General features: G+C 38.6%; 2 protein-coding genes across 2 annotated transcripts; both read right to left on the reverse strand.

Annotated features, from left to right (window-relative positions):
- Nucleotides 1-2028: 2028 nt before the first annotated feature.
- On the reverse strand, nt 2029-12527 carry LOC103709368. The gene is made up of 10 exons (XM_008794666.3): nt 11501-12527; nt 9013-9174; nt 8449-8799; nt 6838-6901; nt 5984-6201; nt 5725-5838; nt 5534-5639; nt 5127-5338; nt 4863-4966; nt 2029-2451 (listed from the first exon to the last, which is right to left on the reverse strand). The coding sequence occupies exons 1-10, from the start codon at nt 12428-12430 to the stop codon at nt 2301-2303; spliced, it is 2412 nt and encodes an 803-aa protein (XP_008792888.3). The 5' UTR covers nt 12431-12527; the 3' UTR covers nt 2029-2300.
- A 6154-nt stretch (nt 12528-18681) lies between these two features.
- Nucleotides 18682-21008, reverse strand: LOC103709327 (protein TIFY 10a). The gene is made up of 5 exons (XM_008794624.4): nt 20663-21008; nt 19971-20154; nt 19596-19870; nt 19312-19369; nt 18682-19204 (listed from the first exon to the last, which is right to left on the reverse strand). Exons 1-5 carry the CDS (start codon nt 20814-20816, stop codon nt 19063-19065), a joined length of 813 nt encoding a protein of 270 aa, XP_008792846.2. The 5' UTR covers nt 20817-21008; the 3' UTR covers nt 18682-19062.
- Nucleotides 21009-21450: the final 442 nt, after the last annotated feature.

The raw sequence follows: 21450 nt of genomic DNA on the forward strand, positions 1-21450 counted from the left end.
CTCGTACTGTAGTGCTACCTAGTCCACATAGGCTATGGGCCGAGTTTGCTCTAATACTATTTGTCATAGTTCAGGACCTCACCCAAAAAGACTAGTCAGAAGGTAATTTTTGAATTCCTTAATCATGTATAAGTACCCAATTTCTCTTCGGCGAATAACCAATATGGAATTACAGACATGCCCGCACTGGCTCCAGCTAAAGGAGAGAGAAGGCGGTTGTTCGATCGGCGGAGAGGGCGGACGACAAGGGCTAGCCAAAGGTGAGAGTCGATGAGCAAAGGAGCAAAACTTTTCTCTCTCTCTCTCTTCTTCCAACTCGGGAAAGTAGATGGACAAATGCAAACAATATGGGGGTACCCTCTAATGTATAGAGAGGACGGAGAAGAGCTCAGAGCCGGAGGCTAGGCGGGGAGCATAGCTTCTCTCTCTCAATTTATCTTGCTTGGGGAGAAGATGGACCAATATAAAAGAAAGTGGTTTTCCAATATGGTGAAGGAAGGCCTCGAGTCCGAACTAACGAAACTTCTCCATCTCATTCTCCTTGTCGTTCTCAGGCACATCTTGATCTCAAAGACTATTCCGCAATCCGACGGTCCAGCATGCGAGAGAATATCAATCATTCTTTCGTGCAAAAGATACGATCCGAACCCAGCGACTTATAAGTAATTTATGCTGCAACTGAGTTTTTCTCATCAAATTCTGAAGTTGGTCGGACACACCAACTTCATATGAATCATAAATTAGGAACACAAAAAGTTCCAGTACCAGATGATAACCAGTTCTTATAGCTACCTTAAACAATGCAAGTTCCGAACAAGGACAGTAGGATTTGGGATAGATGAATGAATAACATTCAGCATTCCTCCGAGACTAAGCATATTAATAAAAGTAGGGGTTGTATCTTCCGTGCGAAAGAATGATTCACCTTCCTTCACATGAATCCACCGACGGATCGTATAAAAATCGCTTCGAGATTCATGCAGGCTGATGAATGAGAGAATTTAGGGTGCTCTGAGAGCTATGTGGGGCATGATCCAACGGGTGACATCACAAAAAAAGATCAAATCTTTGCATCCACTCGATCCAACTCCAAATAAGGTGGGTTGGTACATCAATAAACACGTTTTATCTGCAAGCCCTGTTGACCCACTAGATGTTAGTCACCGAGCCATTTTCTAACCAAATGAATCGTTACTTTGAAGTCCATGCAAGGTTGACCCACTAGGATGATTATAACGAGTCATTTTCTAATCAAATGGGGTATATGGAATTGTGCTTTGATGTCCATGTCAGGCTTCAGATAGCTCCCACTGGAAAACAGAACAGGAAATGGGGTGGCGTAGCTTTCAGCATAAAAGCATATGTTAGAACAGGACATCTTAGACCCTGTTTGGTTCCCAAATAGCTAACGAGCAATAATCTTTAACCATTGATAGCCACCAACTAATCAGAAATTAAATATTTGAACTATTCATCAATTGGTTGAAAAAAAGAGTGAAAAAGTGGAGAAAAAAAAGTGAAAAAAAGGTCAAGAGAGAGAGGAGCAAGATCCAGTGGCTAAATCTATTCCATGCTTTTCCCACCAAATAAACTTAATCTGATTAAACCATTTTGGGGATTCACACTAGATTAGGTAACACACCACGTTGGCTGGTTAAGTGGATAACAACTACTACCTAACTATCCCCTAACTAGCAGCAAAATAGAGCTTTAGTGATTTTCCTGGAATCATAGGTTCCAATCCTGCCTTCCCCAAGGTATAAAGAACAAAATACTGTCGTATATCTTCTACAGGCCTCTTACACCAATAAATAAATAACTGCAAGGCCGATTATTATATGGCAGAGATTCAAGTGGTCATAGTCAACTCATCAATTTTTTTGTCAGCTGCCACTTCTTCCCACCCCTGCCTCCAGATCAGCTAAAAACTACAAGCAACTATAGCTTGTGCAAATGGAATTGACAGGCACCAAATAATAAACATATATTATGAAGGTGTCAAAGTTTAGATAAGTGTAGATAAGCAAATTTCATATGTGAAATGCTATCAAAATTCAACTTTTAATTGCTATATATTTTTTCTTAAGAATGTCCATACAATATTTTCATGCAGAATTACAGAGAAAATACAGATAATGAAAAGAAATGTGTGAAGAACGGATCGCACTCTTACACACTTCTTGCTATTGTATCTGGATGGCAATTTCAACTGTTACACAAGCGCCGGCTTCTTTGTTCTAGCCTGAATGATGAATCCATGAACTGGTTTTTAGCTCGGGAGGATATATCTGGTGGATCTTTTATGAATCAGACATGAGAAGAGCGATCATGGCATCAGCAGACTCGGGGCCATCGTTGTTTACGCTAGGAATTATGTGCTCTGGAGATACAAACTGCACGAACTCTCTCAGCTCTGTGAAGCTGCAATGTTCACTGTATGGGACTTCATACCTGCAAAAAGGCAACTAGCATGACAAAGTACATAACATGCAAGTAGGATTGAGCTACATATATAAGGATGATTCTTCCACGTATCTGCAGTCCTTCAAAATTTGGTAATAATGTTTTTAAAACGGCCACAAACATAACCTACAGAATGAATTTGTGCAGCAATAAGTCACAATCATCACGTGTTCAACTCGGATAAGGAAGTGTGATTAGAAAGACACATCAATTCATTCATTGGAGTCGCATAAATTTTGTTATGGTAGATTTTTTAGAAATTTAATTACAAACACTAGAACGCTTTGAGCATAAACTACAGACCTCTGATTTTGTGGGGTATATAGAACATTGGACATTCAATCTATGAAACAGATTAATGGTGACATGTGTTGAACAAAATCAGAGTGTGAGTAGCTCCTACACATTCTTCCAAGCAAGAAACATCAGAACTATGTCTTCTACATACCATCAGAGCCATTCATCTCACCAAACTCTGTTTCATTTAAATGAGATCACATCACTTGCTAAACTCTGAATATGTGATCTTAGTCACCTTATCATTAGTTTACAGTACTCAACGTCTGAGTCCTCCCAGAATTTTGATACAACCAACAATTTTGAGTATAACTAATCATGCATCTCTCTCTCACACACACAGCCGCACACAGAGCAAGACCATCTCGTGAAGCCCTTCTGTCTCATCTCACAATTTCAGGCACATTCATTACTGACCTACTCAAAACCTAAGGAAGACTGAAGCTTAAAATTGTGTAACCAATCTTCATTCAAACGATTGGATTTGCTAGTAGTAGAGAAATGCTAGGGGCTATGCCACACCTTGCCAAGCTAGTCTGCCTCTCTTGCTGATTGGATTTGGAATTCTCCTCAACCAGAAAGAAAGAAGGGAAACGACGCCTCAGCTCCTATTTACAAAATTACAGAACTATACATTTTCTTCCTGAGGCTGCCTTGGCTTTTCTCCCTGCCAAAGCACCTTCACTAACTCTGCAATGAAGAGAACTACTGCTTATACCTCTTCCTCTCTCTAGCTCTCATGGGGCTTTTTTTGTGCTAACAGAAGGGGAAACCCATCACATTCTAGGAAAGTTACAAGCATCAGCATTAACAAGATGAACAAGAACCTTGTGTAGGTCTGCATCTTCTTGGGGTGGCTCAAACAGCAACAACGACTAAGGTGAGATTGTGAGAAGAGGCTGGAAATCAGATAGGGTGGGGATTCATTGATCGAGCATTTGAATTTTGATATTTAAGAGACAAAGCACAGCTTAATATTCGTCAGATTACAGTATGTGAGAATAGCCGAAAAGCATTTTCATCCACAAACAAAGAAGCAACAGGATTTTTGAGTATCTCTAGTATATCAGAAAACCAGTTCATTGACTTCATTCACAAAGTAATATAGATTAATGAAAAGTATTCAACTGGATCCAACTTTCACACCACCAAAAGTTGAGTCTTGTTCTCCTTGTTGAAACCCATCATATCATCCGACTATCATGTCGATGGGCCATATTTCATGGTTGCATCCTGATTGATCCTGTCTAATTAGCTCTCAGGCAATGGCTGCACATCCACGATTCCCTTTGCTGTATGGCATCTCTCAGTCTTCGACAACAATAAAATGGAAGTGAAGGTCTCCAAGCAAGATAAAGGATAGTTTAGAAATTGATGATTTAAATTTTTAAGAAACCTAAAGCTGGTTATTTGATCTATCATCTGGTATCTACTTGGCATTAGCCAATTAAGAAGCAAGGCAGATTGGTGTGGGAGGCTAGGGCATGGCTCACTAGCACCCTATTTCAATTTTGTATGCCAGTTCATTTATATATCTATAATTTTGGGAGTTTCAAGAGAAATATATTTTGTTAATCAAAATTAAATGTTAAAAAGTTGGTCATATGTAGTCCAACATTTGAATTACTCCAGTGGTTAGATGCAAGAATTCTTTCAGCTGGTCAAGATTAAATAATAGAACAAAGGGTCATAACTAATATGTAATATGACCTTCCCTTGTGATGAACCATGGCAATATCATCACAATCGACATATTCCACAAGAAGTACACAGGCTCATAAGTTGTATATGAAGTTTTAATATGTGCATATTAGCAACCAGCATAGGAAAGTAATACACTGATATCACTGCAGAGAAGTAACAACTCTCAAAAATTCAGAGTTTCCCTACCACAACATTGGTTTAGTCAGTTTCCAAGTTATATAACTTGAAAGTTATATATGATGCATTTTCCCCCTTCGGTCAGGCATTGGATCTGAGCTAAGTTTCATAGAGTGATATTCCGGTAGTATGGGCACCACAACTTGGTCCAGAATGATCATAAATCTAATATTATTTCACGAAATAAGTATATTGGAAGTTAGCATTGGAGTAATAAATACCTGATGACGGTACCTTGCTGCCACCTTCTCCCAGGAGTCTTTTTCCTTCCTTTTCCAAATGCCCAACCAGAAGGATAGAATGCAACTATAAGGTCAAAACGGCCCTGATACACACAAAAATTAAGTGCAACTTTAGTCGGTCTATCTATTGTTTATCTACTTATAAAACAAAGCAACTTATCTACTTTGATAGAAATCATGATTATAAAGTTTATCAAGCACCAATAAAAAAAATGCTGTGAAATTCAGCAATGTGTGCCTCACAGAGTATTGGTTGGATATATATTTCATCCGTTTGAAGCTTGCTAGAGTCCACATGGGTACAACATGAATATGACTCTCCATCTCATTAGCTGTAAACCATTGCATGTCCTCCTCAGCGAACCCCAAGCACCTTAGCAAACGTAGTTTTGCCACCCCAACATATACTTTCTTTCTCAGCAATCGAGCAACCTCTAAGAACAGCCTCTCTTTTCCTGTGACAAATAAGAAATATCGAGCATCACATGGAATATCAGCAATGCTATAACGCCGATAACAAAGTGGAAATAGACAGACAGACAGGTATGCATGTTTGTTTATACGCACACACAGCCACATGCATGAATGCATGCATACGTGTGTATACAGATACATACATACGTAAATGGAGAGAGAGAGAGAGAGATTACCAATTGTATAGCTACCAATCAGGAAGAGAGTTTTGGGGTTAAAAGCTTCTGCTTGAATTGCCTCAATGACAAACTGTATAACGGCCTCTTGTTTTGGAAAGTCATACTGCATGGAATTGTAATCATGATCAAATTTTGAACTTATTAAAAGCTTGAAAGTACAAGAGCCTGAGTCCTGGTAAATGGCATACTTGAGGATTGCAGTAGGTCGTATCAAGGATTAGTGTGTGGACTTGACATGACTGCAGCACAGAATTGCTAGCCATCTCTGTAGAAAACCTGAAGTCCCCAGTGTGTAAAACAGCCTACCATATGCAATGTTAAAGTAAACCAATAATCATTCCAAGAAACTTACCACAAGTTACAATGAAATTCAATAACATAATCTTGATCTGCTAAATAAATATCAAGCTACTTAGCATGCCAGTGATGACCATGATGATATCATACCTTACCATTAGGCGGTTCAAAAAGAATAATTATAGACCCAGGGCAGTGGTTTGCATCAAAGCATGTCAAATTGACACCTGCAACTGTAATCTTCTGGTTAAGGGGTAAGATATGCAGTCTATCCCATGGGACACCTAGTTTCATATTTACAAGGTGTGCCGTGATTGAGGAGCAATAAATCTTCCCATGACAGAAGTTTCTTGTGAGCCCCTGGTAATCTGCTTCAAGAAACTACCAGTAAGTATTGCATGAATCATCAGGTAAAATGCAGCATCAATCAGGTGCTGATGAACTAAGCAAGATCAACCAGAAAGCTAGGTTAATTGTAAGCCAAGCTCAAATGCTGACTGTGGTTTTATTGGCAAATGAGTGAATGATCTAGTTCAGGTTCAACTCAGTATGCATCTGCTTGTATGCACTAGAAAGCATGGATTACTGTCATTAGAACTCATAACCAAGTACAATGAACTCATAATTTTGATACTTTTGATTATTCTCTCGACTAAACTGTGAAAACACTCTTTCTGTAGCAAGTGGTCATGGTATTTAAAACTGTTAGTTAGACCTGGCAGATGAATAACTATAGCACATTTTTAATTGTCTCTCAAATGCCTCGACGTTAGAATTTATAAAATGAAAACATCGATGCACCAGTATTTTGCTTGCACTATTTTTAAATTTGAAGTTATATACCAAAATAGATATTAAACCACCACACAATACAGCCAAAATTTATGAAATTGTCAATTGCAGTAGCAGACGCCAACCAATATCTTCAAAGAAGCACAATAAAATTATGGTCTGCCTCCAAAGGTTGACCAGAAATAATTTTCAAAGGAATATAATGGACTTACGGTCCATATGGAAGTGCGTTAGAAACCAATGGGAACAATCTCCTCTTAAATAACGAAATGCATCCTGCAGATATAGAATATTTTGTAGTCAGCAATCAGCAGCCAGTCTCATTAGTGAGGTAACAATCCAGCACTCCATGCATCAAACAATCAGGCAAAAGACTATTTATGGAATATCTGAAGACTAATGGTATGCCCTTTTCCATTTATTAATGAGAATATCATAATATTTATAAAAATTATAGATCTGATGATACACATAATGGTCTTTGCTGCTCCAAGTAAACCATGAGCTCCTCTATAGCAAGCTTGCAACAGTGGATACAACTGAATAAGGAGGAAGAAAAGGAAAGAGGTTGTAAAGAAAATTACAATTGTCTCATTAAAGAAAATATTTGACACTATGAAGTGCAAGAAGCATAAAACATACAAGGGTCATCATGATGAGTTCATGAGATTAAAAAACTTGTAAAACCAAATTACATAGCTATACTACAGATGGTGTTATGCATTATTTATCAAAAGACTTTCATAAAGCTTAGCAAGAAAAACTTTGCAAAATCTTCTGCAGCAAGGAAAGCCAGAACTTCGTTCCAAGAGCCTAGGCTAAGAAAGCAGTCTTTGATTAAGTCCACCAACATTTTCCTTTTTCTTTTTAAGTGTGTTGTTGGTTGGGGGGGAGGGGTGGGGAGGGGCATGAGGTTGCCGCTGGGGGAGTAAGCAACTAAGTCCACGAACATTAAGAGGGCAAAAATTCCACATTTAACACAGATCAACATCTCAACTGAAGAATCTAGAGACATTCTAATTTTGGCACATTACCTGCTTAATCAAAAATTTCAAAAAATACAAACTAGAAGAAACAATATGTGATATTGGAGTCTCCCACCAGTCTAACCACGATTATCAACACAACCCTGTTGGAGAATCCGATACGTCCATTTACTAGTGCAGATCCAAGACTCACTAAGTAATCCAATCTCATGTTCTAATCAACTGACAAGTCCCATGGGCCACATAATGCAGCTATTCAGCAATGCAAGTCCAAGGCATTCATCGAATAGGTCATTGAATTTCACATTCTATAGCAAATCAGATGAGTCAATACTTCTGAATCCATGCTCAATGAACAGTAGAAAAAAGTGATAATATGAAAACGCCACAGGGTCAACTTGAATTTTTCTCAAGTTATCCCTACTCTTTTAAATTATCCAAATAAGTAGATGGTATCAAGGAAAGTTGAACCGTGCCTAAACTAATTTTCTAATCTTTGATCAACCTGACCACACACAAATTCCCAAGCTAACCATGATCTTCTAAATTCTCTGTGGTTCTCATTACTCTGTCTACATCAGCAGATTACTATGAAAAATGACGAATCACATTTTTCCACCCTTAAAGTAGCTTCCTTACAAGTGATCAGCAGAAAAATATAGGAAATCTTCATAGCAATGCAAATACTTCGTAGAGTCACAGACAGTTTAGAGAGGAACTACAACACATAATTTGTAACTGATATAACACATAGACAGTATAAAGTTGAAGAGATCCATTGAAACCAAAACAGAGGGTATTAAATGGTTATTCAAATATCGGAGATCGTTACCATACCACTCGAAATGGTGTTCCTGGTATACAACACCAAGGGGGTATATCTCTCACTTTTCCTTTACTGACACAACTTCCAGCACGGACAGATTTGGAAGCTGAATCCTTATTATCTTTCCCATTAAGTGGTTTTTTGAGGCTGCACACCCTGTTTCTATGAGCAACAGAACCATGAAAGTATTCTGTTATCAACTTATTCCCAGATATAGATAGCCTTGAGTTCTTATAGGCTGCCGCACTGGAAATATCTTTCTCTATGACATGGGCATGATCGGTCCTTTTCCGGAGCTCACTGAGTGCATGGACTATTTTCTTTCTTGGTCCAAGTGCAACTATACCTGTACTGAGAAGATCCTGCAATATTAGAATGGGTCAAATGAAATGCTACTCATTGTTACAGATGCTTCAATAGGAACAAAACAAAATAAAGTGATTCAGCATCCTACACAGCCCGTACCACAATATACTAAAGATGCTGAACAGATATAGAAACCACAGATTTCTCAATCAAAATATGGAATATGTTTAGAGGAACATAGAAACAAGTACAGTCCAGGGAGTGCAAACCTCTTCTGTTAGCCATTGAAGGGTTTCCCAATCTATCTCTTGCCTGACAAAAAATTCTTCATATCTGGATAGGCCCAAATTCCGTAGCCATTCAAGAACAGGGCTGACATCAACAACTTTTTGAGGTAAATTTGAATTTATTTCATGAATAGGAACAGCTACCTACAATATAGGTCCATTGATCAATATCTAAAAATAAATGTCAAAAAATATTGGTTAATAAAGTTTTCACTTTAAACTGCAAAAGAAAATGACATGAATGAATGAAACAGACTCACCTACATATGTAGGTGGACTCCTCTTCCATGAATACATAGCATACCAAACCCAAAACACACAAACACAGACAGAGAAGAGGGGGGGGAAGAGAAGCCAGGGGCCAACAAACTAAAAATATTTGGCTTCTTTGAGATCCCAAATAATATACTCAGAATGGCAGTAGCACATGCCATTTCACATCGTAAACTTTATATGATTATCTGCCTTTTAAAAAATGTATGAGAATTACTAATAGGTCCAGACAAAACAAATTTTACTAGAACACTTGTGTTGGGGTAGTTAAAACAGGAGTAAGAAAATGGGCACAAGAAACAAGACATGGATTTTGATATGTCAGATATCTCACTTAACAAAGCTTCACTGCAAAAGGTCATAAAGGGAAGCCAGCCGAGAACACTATGTGACACTTTCCCAAGATAATTTCTCTTCTCTGGATGTAATTAACATAACCAGGTTTCACATTGGAAAACTGCTACCTCAGCAGTACCTTGACCACCAAGATTAATCCCATCTATATGGGACGGTTTGGTTTTAAGCTCGATTTAAGATACTTGAAGTCCAAGACCATTTTGTCACTGACCATTTACCTAATCTTGACCCTCTAAGTAGGTTCAAATTCCTAGAAAAGGCATTTTTGGACAAGATAAGGACTTGCCATGAGACCAACTAGAAAGTAAATATCTTACTTTGTTTAAACTTCTGTAGTCAAGGAACCTCCAAGACTCACCTAGATAAGATGAAGACGGAAATGTCAATTTTCAGCATTCAGTTCTGCATTAATCTGAGGCACAAATTATAAACCAAAAGGCCAAATCAAAAGATATTCCCTAGTATTTCAAGTATCCAAAATAATGCAAGACATACAAGCTTTGTTATATGTAGAAAAAAAGAGGTTGAAAAGGAGAACAAAAAGGAAGAAAAGCAATGGGAGGATGAGGAAAAGGAGTACGGCAAGGAACTTCTTAGCCATAAGATATGAGAAAAACTACATTCAAACTTAAAGAATTCTTAACAAAACTCTCATGCAAGGTTTTAAATCTCGTAGGATGAGGCTGCCTCAATAGTTTCATGGAACGAGACGTGTCCCCTTCCAACTCCGTCTCAGCAGTTGGACGAGGGATGTCCTAGGATGCTTTGATTGGATGATAGGATGATGGAAGGACAATCCTACTTTGACACTTGGGATGGTACCCCGTCCCAGCATCCTATAGGACATCACACCTAGGGTTTGTAACCATGTCGTAAACAAACCTAACACGGTAGGTTCTTTAGAAATATTGTGGTTATTCACCACCACTCATATTGGAACTTGACACTTCTCAAGGTGCCAACCAGCTGAACTAACAACTGCTGGCAACAAACCTCACATGAGGGTTGTGATAGATTCTAAGACTCTAACGAAACTTTAGACACCAACCATTAATTATATTAAATTCAGACCTTTCAGTGTAGAATAAATAAGAAAAACAAGCAAGGAAATTGTCAAAAATTAGGTTTCAGTTGTTCTTGTTATTTGAGGATGGAGTGGACCCTAATTCTTCAGCACGCACTTTGAGAAAGGAAAAAAGTTCACTATTTTTCGTGAGTTCTTATTTCATAGTTTGAGTCTGTGTACCTTGACTGAAAACCTCAGTTTGCATAAATCAAATTTTCTAAATAAGTCACAAGAGAACTCTTAACATATTACACATTCCTAATATTCTAGAACTTCTGTCAGGTTACTACTCTTATTTGTCTTATAGTTCATCAGATTTCTGAAAGGCACCTAGCAGGATTGGACATGATTTCGTGGGGAAAAAAGAGAAATATGAAGTAACATCAGAAAGCAAACTCAACTGGCATATTACCCACGAATGGAGGTATAATGTCTATAACTAATTTGCCTCAGTAACAATCTTTGTATTCACTAGATAACAGTTCATAACCTTACATGGTATAAAAGGTATAATGTCCATCGACTGTTGCCATAAATAGTTCAGAAAAAGTTTCATATGTTTCAACAAATATTAGAATATCGACTGTCTATCGACTGTTGCCATGAATTTTGTAAGCAACTAAGGATCATTCTGAAAGTACTTGCAGATAAGAATTCTGCAACAGCTTGACACACAGAATAAAAACAATAACCACTCTACCCTTTCATCATAACTTCTTCCATAAAATTTGAAAATGCAAAAGAAAAAGCAGACTGAGCAAATGAGAGGATTACCTCCAAATTTTCATCTTTGTCCAGGCACTTGTATGTGTGAGCCTGTCGCATCTCTTCGCTCATATCTGTAATATCTAAACCACATAAAGGACACTCCACGATACCACTCCATTGCAACTTAGGTGTCCCGACACCAACATCATTCTCTTCTGACAACGTGACCCCACCATTTGAATTGCCTTCCTCGCCCATTTCACAACACAGATTCATCAGCTCATTGAGCTGTGTGCCCGGCTCAAAATCCTCACAATCGTTACCTTCCAAGAAGCCACCTTTTTCTCCACCTTCTCTTCTACAAGAAAGAGACTTTGCTCTCGACTCCAACAACCTCGATTCAATTGACATCGAGCAATGACTTCCCTTATAAAACTTCAATTCACTCTCTTGTTGTTCCTCATTTTGCACGACTTTCGATTCAATTGATGTCAAACAACGTGATTTTTCCTCCGTAATCTCAATTTTCTCACCACAACCAACAGAAACCCTAGACTCCGAAGCAATCCCCTTCATCCCATCACATGCAGAGGAAATAGAAGCATCAGATATAGCCGCAGGAGAACCTTTCACCAACATGGATTCCATCGGTGACGAAAGACCCTTCCTTTCCGCTCTCCTCCACTCGTTCCCATCCGGTGCGCTCGAAGCTTTGGAACCAAAACCCGAGGACTTTGGGATTCTCCGATTCTCCTTCCCGGAGGCAGCTGCCGTCTTCGCCCTCTTCCAAGGATGGACGCCATTGGAGGGATTGAGGGGTTGCGAGCTATTGTTTCTGAGGGAGGAAAGAATGAGATTCTGGGCGACGGAGATCATTTCGCTGGGGTTCTGGAAATCGTCATCGAGGGCGTCCGGCATCGCTAGAGTTAGGTTTAGGGCTTCGAGATTGTTTTCGAATGCCCTGGATTTCATCAAGGATTTTGGATTCGATGGCATTTCTAGGGTTTAGGGTTGGGGGTGGAGGATTGGGGAGAGAGCGAGGGCGATTGCGATTTTGTATTTTTTTCGTAACGAGTGATGGAGGGAAGAGAGGGTGGATCCGGTCACTGCAGGTAGGCTCCGACAATTCACCGCCTAAATGATACCACTGATTTTGTGCATCACTGGCCGTCCATCATGCGGAGTGATGCTGCAATGGGATACAGTGGGGCTTAAATTTAGGATGCAGATCAAGATGGCTCTGCTTAAAATGAACGGATCAGATTGGACAGGTTTGCTGAGGTGAGAGCAGTCTTCCATTGGGCTTGCAGTAACATTGCTCATGATTGGGACGGAGGGTCCGATTTAGGGTTCGGAACAAGGAACCTGATCGGTTGAGCCAGAAAGTAGACTTAGTTCAGCAATAGCAGGTTCATGTTTTCATGAGAAGAAAGTATTTTCTAAGCTCAGAATCGGGTCGGATTGGATTAGATTGAGTTGAAAAAAAATATATGAACCCAACTATATTCATTCAAATTTGAGTGCATCTAATTTCTCAGTCCGGTGCGCTATATTGGCTCAACCAAGTATATTATATCAACTTCTTGAAGCTTTCATCACGCTAGAGCTTGTTAGGTTTTGCTTATTGAATGACCTAAAACACTTGCAACACTGTTTTTATAAAGTTGGTGTGCATTGGGATCCGCAAACGAGAACCAGTCCAAATAGTGAGCCCATGTACTTCAATGGACGAATTAATTTCATGCAGAATGCAACCTTCCAAGCCTGTGATTTAATGCACTAGTAGATGATATTGGTGTTGGGACCCTACTAGTGTTTGGATAAGGTATTTCATGGCAAATAGGTTCAACTTAGCATGATTGGAGTTGCAATACCTTTGGAAGCATCAATAAAGTGGTGAATTTATTTTTGGAGGAAGGTTGAGGATGCAAAGTATTTCTCACCAATCCCTCTCAAGAAAATTTGATCCGATCTTTTGGGGTATTATTTGATCCGATCTTTTCAACCTGCCCTATCGCCGAGGCAAGTATAGAACGGGTATGGATAATAACCTACCTGACTTATACTCGACATGTTGTCATGCCTAGCCTAAAGCTCAATATGTAGGCCTACTGACCTACTGGAAGTCCATCCATTTCTCTCTTTGAGAGGTTTACAAGGTTCCCACGCCTAACTTCTTCCCAAAGATCACGGTAGATGGCTGCCCAGAGCTCACAAAGAGAGTTCTCACCAATCCCTCTCAAGAAAATTTGATCCGATTTTTTGGGGTATTATTTGATCCGATCTTTTCAACCTGCCCTATCGCGAGGCAAGTATAGAACGGGTATGGATAATAACCTACCTGACTCATACTCGACATGTTGTCATGCCTAGCCTAAAGCTCAATATGTAGGCCTACTGACCTACTGGAAGTCCATCCATTTCTCTCTTTGAGAGGTTTACAAGGTTCCCACGCCTAACTTCTTCCCAAAGATCACGGTAGATGGCTGCCCAGAGCTCACAAAGAGAGTTCTCACCAATCCCTCTCAAGAAAATTTGATCCGATCTTTTGGGGTATTATTTGATCCGATCTTTTCAACCTGCCCTATCGCGAGGCAAGTATAGAACGGGTATGGATAATAACCTACCTGACTCATACTCGACATATTGTCATACCTAGCCTAAAGCTCAATATGTAGGCCTACTGACCTACTGGAAGTCCATCCATTTCTCTCTTTGAGAGGTTTACAAGGTTTCCACGCCTAACTTCTTCCCAAAGATCACGGTAGATGGCTGCCCAGAGCTCACAAAGAGAGTTCTGGCATCTGCCCGTCTCCATCTCGTTTTCTTTAGCAATTCAATTGTTTTGATATTGGTTTATCAGGTTTTATCTGTAGATTCTGATTTTTTGGGCAAATAATAAAGCAGGGCTTGCATCAAAAATTGATCTTTCTCCTTTTACAAAAGCTATTTTTGGAGCCAATTTAATAAAAGCTTTGATTGGTAAGTATCCGATCCTTCTCCCTTTTTCGGCCCTCTAGAACATCCAAATACTATGAAAATCCTCTTTTGGAATTAATAAAGATCTCTATTTCAATTGGAGGTCTCCTAATGTGAGATCTTTGAGTAATGTCCACAGCTAACCATTTTGTCCATCAAATCACTCTGTGGTCAGCCTCAATGAATCCGTGCTGCAGTATCCTATAGCCAAAAGATATTATTTGAATTTTTTGATCCTATATAAGTATCCAAAATTTATCCAGCAAATAGTCGATGTGGGACTAATTACACGTCCGTACATGTCCTTACAATATTATTATTTATCTCTGCACAAAACCAATTGATCATTATACGCTATAGCGTTAAACTGAAAATTCTATAAAATTTGTAGAATTATATGCTATAAAATATCCAAAAGTAGTTTGGGAGTGGATCAGCCGAATCTTTTTTTGCGAAAATGGATTGGAAAAGTTTCAAATAGACTGTTGGAAATAAGTGACATATCCTGAGCAACAGCATCTAAATCTCTTTTTCAGGAATGTGGTAGGAATACGAAGGAGCATTCCACGTTCCCAAGTTGGGCAGTAGGGTGAGGACTGAGGAGCCCCAACCTAGGCATTCCTTTGCCATGGCACCAATTATCTCCGGATTGGGCTCCACCAATCTGACCACAACCATTTGTGTGCATTAAAGAATAGACCATGGTATACGTACGCCTCCCTCCAGCGGCCGAGCCATTGAATACGTGGCCCCAAACGCACCATCCCGGCTGGAGCAATAGCCTTCATTGGATCCGACTGTACGACGGTTGGTGTTTTAAATTATCATCGATCCACCCACCCTTTGCACGCTTTTATCCTGCTCTTCTCCCTTCCTTTTGGAACTTTTTATCAACTTTCGATTCACACCTCGCTATCTTTAATTCTCTCGCTTTTGGACAAAACCAGTGGCCGCTTGGGATGCTTTGAATACCTCGGGCCCTCGTTTGGTGGCCTCATTCTACATATGCTTCTGCTTCTTCTTCTTCTTCTAAAGAGATAAGCTTCGCATGAGAGGTGTGGGTGGGTGGTTACCACCTACCATTTAGAAAAATTCGGATGATGATGAGAGATGAGTTGATCTTGCTGACTAAGCATATATATATATATCAGCAAATTAGATAGCATCCTATGTGGCTAACCATTCTGAGAAGATTCTGTAACTGGGGGAGAAGAGACTACGTAGTGCATTCACCCACTATATATGATAAAAAAAAAAAAAACCTTACACTGCTTCATCTCTTTTTCAACTTAAAGACTAATTTATAATTATTTGTTTAATAGACTTAAACGTGCGGTCTAGGTTGGCTGTGTGGTGGAAACTGTTATATATTTCAAGATTAAAAAAAAATGATCACATGGAGAAGAATAATGAAACAAAAATTTATGAAAAGAATTATTTTCAAATCTTTTGCATGTCGCGGAATATGCTTTAACCTTTAAAGAAAATTCTAGCTCGGAGATTGCATCTAAAAGAGTAGTATCTTACACGAGATACATGTGTAGGAAGGATTTTTCTCTCAGCATCTCTCTCTTTCATTAGTGCTTGCAACTGGTCTTAGAAAAATAAAATTATCGCATGAAGCAGTAGTCTCTCTCATGCAGGCCCCATCTAATTTTTGAAAGAATTTAGAGGCTTTCCTTTTTGAGACATCCGGAGTTCTAGAGAGAGAGAGATAGCATTATTCAGGTGCATCGATCTCACCACGGCGCAATTAAGAGTGGATGGTCAAAAAGGACACAGTATTTGTTTGATATTGTCACCAAATTAAAACAACCATCTAAATGTGATGATTTTTTTTTTTAAGCATGGTGGGGGAAGCAGACCCCATCCATCAGCAGCTATTATTAATAAATAAAGGTAATATACAATAGGCTAAGAGCTAGATTGCATGCATGGGACTGTTTAGCTCAATATAGTACATGGCTTGCATGGAGGTTTTCTTCTTGGACAAACCTTAGACCTCTGCTCCCTCCAAAACACTCAGGACATTGCTAGATTCCCCTTTTCTTTCTCCACCTGGTCCATTTAGTTATATAAGATAGCATTCAGCACTGTTCTTACAAAATTTTAAAAAGATAGGTTCAAGAACTCTTCCCTGATCATCTTCAAGGAGAATTAAATGAAAGTTTCGAGTTTTAAATAATCGCATGCAGTGCTTTCCCTTCCATCATGCTTTCATAGTTATTGCCATACCTACTAGACTTTTGAAAAACTGCAGCAAGAGCCTCTTTGCATGAAATTAGAAAGAAAACCTAATAGTACGTTATTTGTTAAAGAAACTTGAATTTTTTCTTTCAAGTATGTCCTAAGTAGAGGACAACATGTTGCTGGGTCCGCACACTAGGCGCCCATGATATTTTCCAAAAGCCAAACGTAGTAGTAACATCACATCACTACATTAAGCTTAACATGCAACATTTAACATGTGCGAAGACCTCAACATACATGACCTCATAAATAAAGAATAATTAGGTTGTTGTTAGCTAACATGATATATGCAACAATTAAGAACCTCGCTTAGGAAGAGTAGTTGAAAGTCATCGTTTGAATCTTCTGATCATGTATAAGTATCCAAGATCTACTCCATACATTATTAATATAGAACTAAATATGTGCCCTAAATTCAGTTGCAAACATCACAATTAGCTTGTAGTTAACCCGAAAATGACTTATATTGTAATATCTTCCAATCACACATAGGTCATGAGCTGAATTTGCTCTGGTACGTACCATTTATAACAATCCAAAATATTATCCAAAAATATTAGCTACAAGGTGCTATTTGAGTTATTTAATTCTGTATAAATATCCAAAATTTCTCCAGCATACGCTTATATGTGACTAAATATATGTCTTTCATAGGTCCATACATAATCCCATTTAAGCCGTGGCATCTTTGGAGTGAGAGACCGAATCCAATTATAAACACCATGATCGGTTTGTGGTTATATGAACTTTAATCGAATTTGCTCTGATACCATTTCTAATATCATAAATTTTACCTAATAAAATTAAATAAAAAATATTATTTGGTTCTTTTGGTTTTATATAAATATCTAAAATCTAGATGATATATGATTTATGTAAAACTAAACATACGTATGCACGATGTGATGCACGATCCAATTCTTTCTTCGAAGCCAATGCAACAATACATTGTTCGTCGCTTAAAAAGTAGCAGTTTGATGTGATGACTGATGTCATGCAAGCCAATTGCCAAGTCAAGCACGAAACTATGGATCATCAAACATTGAAAATATTGTTTAACCTAAAACTCACATGTTTTTTAGGCACAAGCAACAAATTCTTTGGTCAGGAAGCACGGACATCCACAATGACAAACGCCAAATTCTTATGGACTACGTAATGCATACCTACTCGAGCTATAGTCAAGAAACCGTGTTACGAAGTCGTAAAACCGTGTACGAATGGACTTAAAATAATTTGTGGTCCAGCAAAAATTCTAAAGGCGACAGTGGGGAATCCCACACGCGATTGCAGCACTTCACAGAGGTAATAGTTTCTGGTAAGAATGTGGCTTCAAAGCACTTTGTGAATTGATTGGCACCAGTCGTTATAGTTGATTGTTTCAGCTTTTGATCATGAGATGTAATCCAAACGTAACAGTAATTAATTGTCACCATTGTGAAAAGATGCATCTTTTGATAGGATCTTCGGACAGAATTAATTAGTGTCATGCAAGGAGAAATATCATGTATTTTCTTTTGTTATTTATCTAACTTGGCAAGCTTACTTTTACTTTCCTTAATCCTTGGGACCAAGAAAAAAAAAAAGGCAAGCATACTTTTACTTTGTACTGATGGGTTTATTTTGATTCTATTAAAGTTGAGAAAAAACTGCATAAAGTATATTTATCAAGGACTAGAATAATATAAACACAGAGTAAAGATGGATTTAAAGAGTTGATATGTTTGCTAAGTTTGTCTTATTTTTTCGATTTAATTATGCATCGCAGAGCACATGTAGGATGTGTTATAGAAGCGGAGAAAATCTTTTGAGAGAAACTAATTAGGTAGCTGTTTTAATTGCTCCAAGTAAACAAAAAATTATTGTGCTCTATTCAATTAATGGAGGTGCTTCAAGAGACTGCTTAATAATGCACCAAGCTTACAAGTTTGATTGATACCAAGAATTATGAGGATATGTGGAAACTAAAACTCTGAGAGAGAGAGAGAGAGAGAGAGAGAGAGAGAGTAAAAAATTACAAATGCAGCAATATAAGTTAAATGAAATTATTGGTTAAACATAAGATCTAGAATGATAATAAACATTCTTTATGCACATGATTGTCATCATCAATTTATTTTTGTCTTCTACTCTGTATTGCAGTCATGACCTACCATCTGCTAAAAAAGAACTCAAACTTCTATCTCTAATCCTGAAAAATAATAATGATATTGTTCTTGCTAATTTATAGAATCACCCTTCCCTTTACACTTGCTCCCAAAAATATCAGCTTATACAGACTTCAATCAGTGCATCCACTTCTTCATCTTGGACCTCTGTATCTAAAGTGGGAGGCAGTAGAGCAAGTAATGAATTCAAGTCAGAGGGTCTTAGCTTCAGAAATTTCTACACCACATCTCTTATCTTTTACCCACTGAATCAGAGTTCTCTGGCTTTGAAACTGGCCGACCCAGGCCAAGCCAGGACTTGCTATCCTCCGACTTGGCCGCCGAAGAAGCAGCAGCAGCAGCATTTGCTTGGTATGGTGCTTTGGTGTTAATCCTGAAAAAGTTAACAACAAAATTGTCAGTCTTCAATTATTCCCCAAATAACTCCTAGTCTTCCATCACAAAATTTTTTTACATGATCTATGGGCATGAAACACTCACCGATCCTTCCTTTTCTCAAGGAATCTATGGAGGGAATTCCTTCTTGCTATTGGCATATCTGTTGTTCAACAAGAAATATATCATTATTAGCTATAATAATGGACAATAATATTAAATCATGAATAGATCTAACTGGATGCTATAGAACTAGGTTGAAAGCTAGTTATAAAACATTCTTAGAACACAAATGCAAGCAAGTCTGCAATAACCTTGACCTAAATGGGCACAAAATGTTAAAAGATTTATCTTTAACTGGCGGAATAAGATTGAGAAATGATTGTTACCTGAAGCATTGGCTTCGGCAGGTTTTGGCATGCTATTTTGAAGCACCACTGGTTGGCTGCCGGGGATGGATGCAATGTTAGAGCTATTCTGGTGAGAGAAATCGACTCTTGCAGCCGTTGAGGAAGGGGTGGTCAAACCCAAATTTTGAGTTTGAGCAGCTAAGCTCTCCTTCATTGCCATCTGCATCAAATCCTTGACCTTTTCCGCCGGAAACTTGTCGAAAACCAACACCTTTCCGCCGTAGAAAATCGTCAGCTGATTCTTCGCTGGCTCCCTGCATGAATCAAAGGCAGGGGAATTAAGTTCGTGAGAAAATAAGATCTTGTGCTGACTTTTTTGTTTTGTTTTTGGGAATTAGGAATCAAGGGTCTTACTTAGTATGTGAACTCATGCTAGATTCCCCCTTGGCCGGGGCAACAAGAGAGTCAACGCCGGCGTGCTGGGGGAAAAGATCCATAGATTTTGGAGCAGGTTGGTCTGCGCCATTTTCGGAATGGAGTTCTTCCCACACATCAACCCCTGGCATCAGTTTCATGGTGGCGGGCGCCCGAATTATTCCTGCAATTAGATTTATTTAAAAAGTTTAGGATATACCTGAATTTAATGCGATAAGGGAGTCAAGTGTGCAGATAAAAATTCAAACCCCAAAAAAAAGGAGAAAAAAAAGGGAAATCAGTTAAAGAAAGTTATAAGAGCTACATAACAGAACATGAAAATCCAGAATAAAATCTATATATAAAAAAAAACTTAGATTCCACCGAATTTTCTCTATTTTTCAAATTTCAAGTAAGAAGATATTTTGAGGAAGTACAAAAAAAATGGAGAAACCTAAGCTTGAACCGGATACAATTTTGCTAGATCATTTGTAATTTAAATAAAGAAGAAAACAGTTTGAGGAAATTTTTTTTTTTAAAAAAATCGAGAATCGAATCTAACAAATATATTTCTCCGATTCCAATAAAGTCAACGAAGAAATCCACCCCATAATCTACCAAATCTGATATAAAAATCTCAACAAAATAAGGAACAAGTAGAACAACGAGAACATTGGACACAAAAATCTCACCTCTCACTTGTTCGACAGGCCGAGGGGCGATTTCGAGGCCCAGGTCGCGAAAGCTTCCCTTCTCCTTCAAGTACTGCCTCAAGAGGCCACAGGTGACAGAGAAGTTGGATTTCTCCCCCGTCTTCTCTGCTCTCTTCCCCATCTTATCCGCCATCCTTTCTCTCTTCTCTTCTCCTCTCCAACTCTTCTCTTTTTATTCCTCCTCCCTCTTTTCCTTCCTACCGTTCCTTTTCCTGTTTCTTTCTCTCTTCAACCTCTTTAATTCCTTCTCTGAGTTTCCTGGCCTCGCCTTATACTTCCTGTGCTGTCAGAGAGAAAGAGAGAGAGAGATATAGAGAAGGGAAGGGGGGGTAAGACTGAGTCTAAAGGCACGTGTGTTTGGGTGGAGGAAAAGGAGGGAAAAAGGAAAGGGCGGAGAAAGAGAAAGAGAGAGAGAAGAAAAAAAAAAACTAATTCAAAAGAAACACGTGGTGTCAACGGTTGGACAAAGTCCACTTAGTGGGCAGCACAAGAATATAATAATATACGGGGCATTTCAGTAGCTGAAACTGGCGAAATGGACATGAACCGAAAGAGAGAGTAAGATGACGACAGCTATGGGACCTCCTCGTCACCAAGTTTGATGCCTTGGCTAGACGTATCGTAGTATTGCTCATAAATAGAAATGAAAGTAGTTCGAATGATATTTCTTATCCAAATTTATTCGGATATAGACAAAAAAAATTTCAATATTGGACTAATATTTTATTTTATTTATATTTATATTTATATAAAAAATATAGATGTGG

Source organism: Phoenix dactylifera, chromosome 8 (genome assembly GCF_009389715.1).
Source record: "Phoenix dactylifera cultivar Barhee BC4 chromosome 8, palm_55x_up_171113_PBpolish2nd_filt_p, whole genome shotgun sequence".
Taxonomy (NCBI): domain Eukaryota; kingdom Viridiplantae; phylum Streptophyta; class Magnoliopsida; order Arecales; family Arecaceae; genus Phoenix; species Phoenix dactylifera.